Source organism: Otolemur garnettii, unplaced genomic scaffold, assembly GCF_000181295.1.
Source record: "Otolemur garnettii isolate 467f Iridium unplaced genomic scaffold, OtoGar3 scaffold00293, whole genome shotgun sequence".
Lineage (NCBI taxonomy): Eukaryota > Metazoa > Chordata > Mammalia > Primates > Galagidae > Otolemur > Otolemur garnettii.
In genome coordinates this window covers 668791-670445 of record NW_003852688.1, presented here as the reverse complement: position 1 = coordinate 670445, position 1655 = coordinate 668791, and the positions used below count along the sequence as shown (strand labels likewise).

Genomic DNA, 1655 nt, shown 5'->3' with positions numbered 1-1655 from the left:
GATTTGAGTTCTCTCTCCAGGTTAAACCATTTACCCTCTTACCTTTAATTTTCTGCTTGTATTCTTCCGGTCGGTGGAGGTACATGGCTGCAGCATCACCGTTGAGAGGATCTATGGGGTTAGGATAGGCCAACAACTGGGGCAGGAAGGATTCAAAGATATTGGTAAGATCTGAAAAAATAAACAGAAACACATCATGCTCAGAAACAGGCAAGTTTACCTTAAGTTTGCTTCAATTTAGTCAAAACTACTTATCTTCTTAGATATTTAACTACATGGGGATGATTCTCCATAAAAGTATGCTCCATTACATGTGACATATATTAATATACATTTCAATACCAATTAAAATTTTTTAAATTTAATATTAACTTGAAGAACCAGATAAATATGTACCTGATAATCACACTAAAAGGCAATTCTCCCAACTCTCTCTCATTTCATTTTCCAAATCAAAAGAATCTAGAAACACTACATATATTACTTACTAAAACTTGTGTCCCAACACTTTATAGCACCTTATGTTCCTACAAAATGAGTAGTTACTTTCTCAACACAGCCATTTGCTACAGCTTTCTAAACATCCCACTCTGAAAGTATTCAAGCACCAAATCTTAAAATAACTGAAACCAATTTTATAGGAATTGATGTTTAACTCTCTTTCTAAAAGAGGTAAATATAACCAATTTTAATATTATTCTGGGTAATGTGAGTAGGAACCTATTATGGACCACTTAAAACCATATTCTTAAGACGATAAACACCAATCCACTGCATTTATTAACAATCATTTTAATAAACATTAACTTTCCTTTTGCCAAGGAATACACAGATGACATCTACATATACAGTTAGCAAAAACAACACACATCCTGCAGTTATGTAGTATTTTATAAAGGAGGAAGGCCTTTGGGGCCTGGGAGTAACACCACCCACATTCCCTGAAACTTCAGAGCTGCTACAACTTCCATTCTGTTTGCTTTTTAGTGAGCTGAGGAACTTTAGTGTTTCGATTTCTCTGACCTATTCCAGCTACTGTGTCATGTTTTATATAAAACACTGCTGTTTCTGGAAAGAATGCTGGAGTATAGTGAGTAGCATAAAAAAGTACTCTTTAATTTATTCTGCTCTTTCAATGGATTTTTTTAAAGCAATCAGCACTCTTACACCATATTATGCTTTGCTAAGCCACATCACCTTTGTGGTTCTCAACCAGGGGTGATTTTGCTCTCCATGGAGATTTGCCAATGTCTAGAGACATTTTTGGTTGTCACAACTGGTATCTAGTGGGTAGAGGCTAGGGATGCTATCAAACACCCTCTAATGCACAGTGCAGCCCTCACTACAAAGAATTATCTGGACTAAAATGTCAACAGTGCTGAGGTTGAAAAACCCTGCTCTAGACTGAAAAAGGGCAGGCAAGCCTTTTTGTAAGGGGGTCAGAGAAAATACTTTAAAGCTTTATAGGTCTCTGCTCTAACTATGCAACACAGCTCTGCCATTGTAGCACAAATGATAAAAGGTAAACAAATGGGTGTGACTGTGTTTCATTAAAATCTTATACACAAAGACAGATAATCAAAATTTGTCAAACTTTGCTCTAGAAAACTTAGGAGGTGGCTCTTATTACTATAAGGTTAAAAGCTGAACAGTTA

At 35.9% G+C, this 1655-nt stretch overlaps 1 protein-coding gene across 2 annotated transcripts in view; it reads right to left on the bottom strand.

Moving 5' to 3' along the window:
• The window catches only part of UBE2H (ubiquitin conjugating enzyme E2 H), a 124781-nt gene that overhangs the window by 9587 nt on the left and 113539 nt on the right, over positions 1-1655 (bottom strand). For both annotated transcript variants that reach the window (XM_003803317.2, XM_023508936.1), the window contains one exon: positions 43-171. In XM_003803317.2, the coding sequence (XP_003803365.1) occupies positions 43-171 (129 nt within the window). The remainder of the gene's footprint in view (positions 1-42; positions 172-1655) is intronic.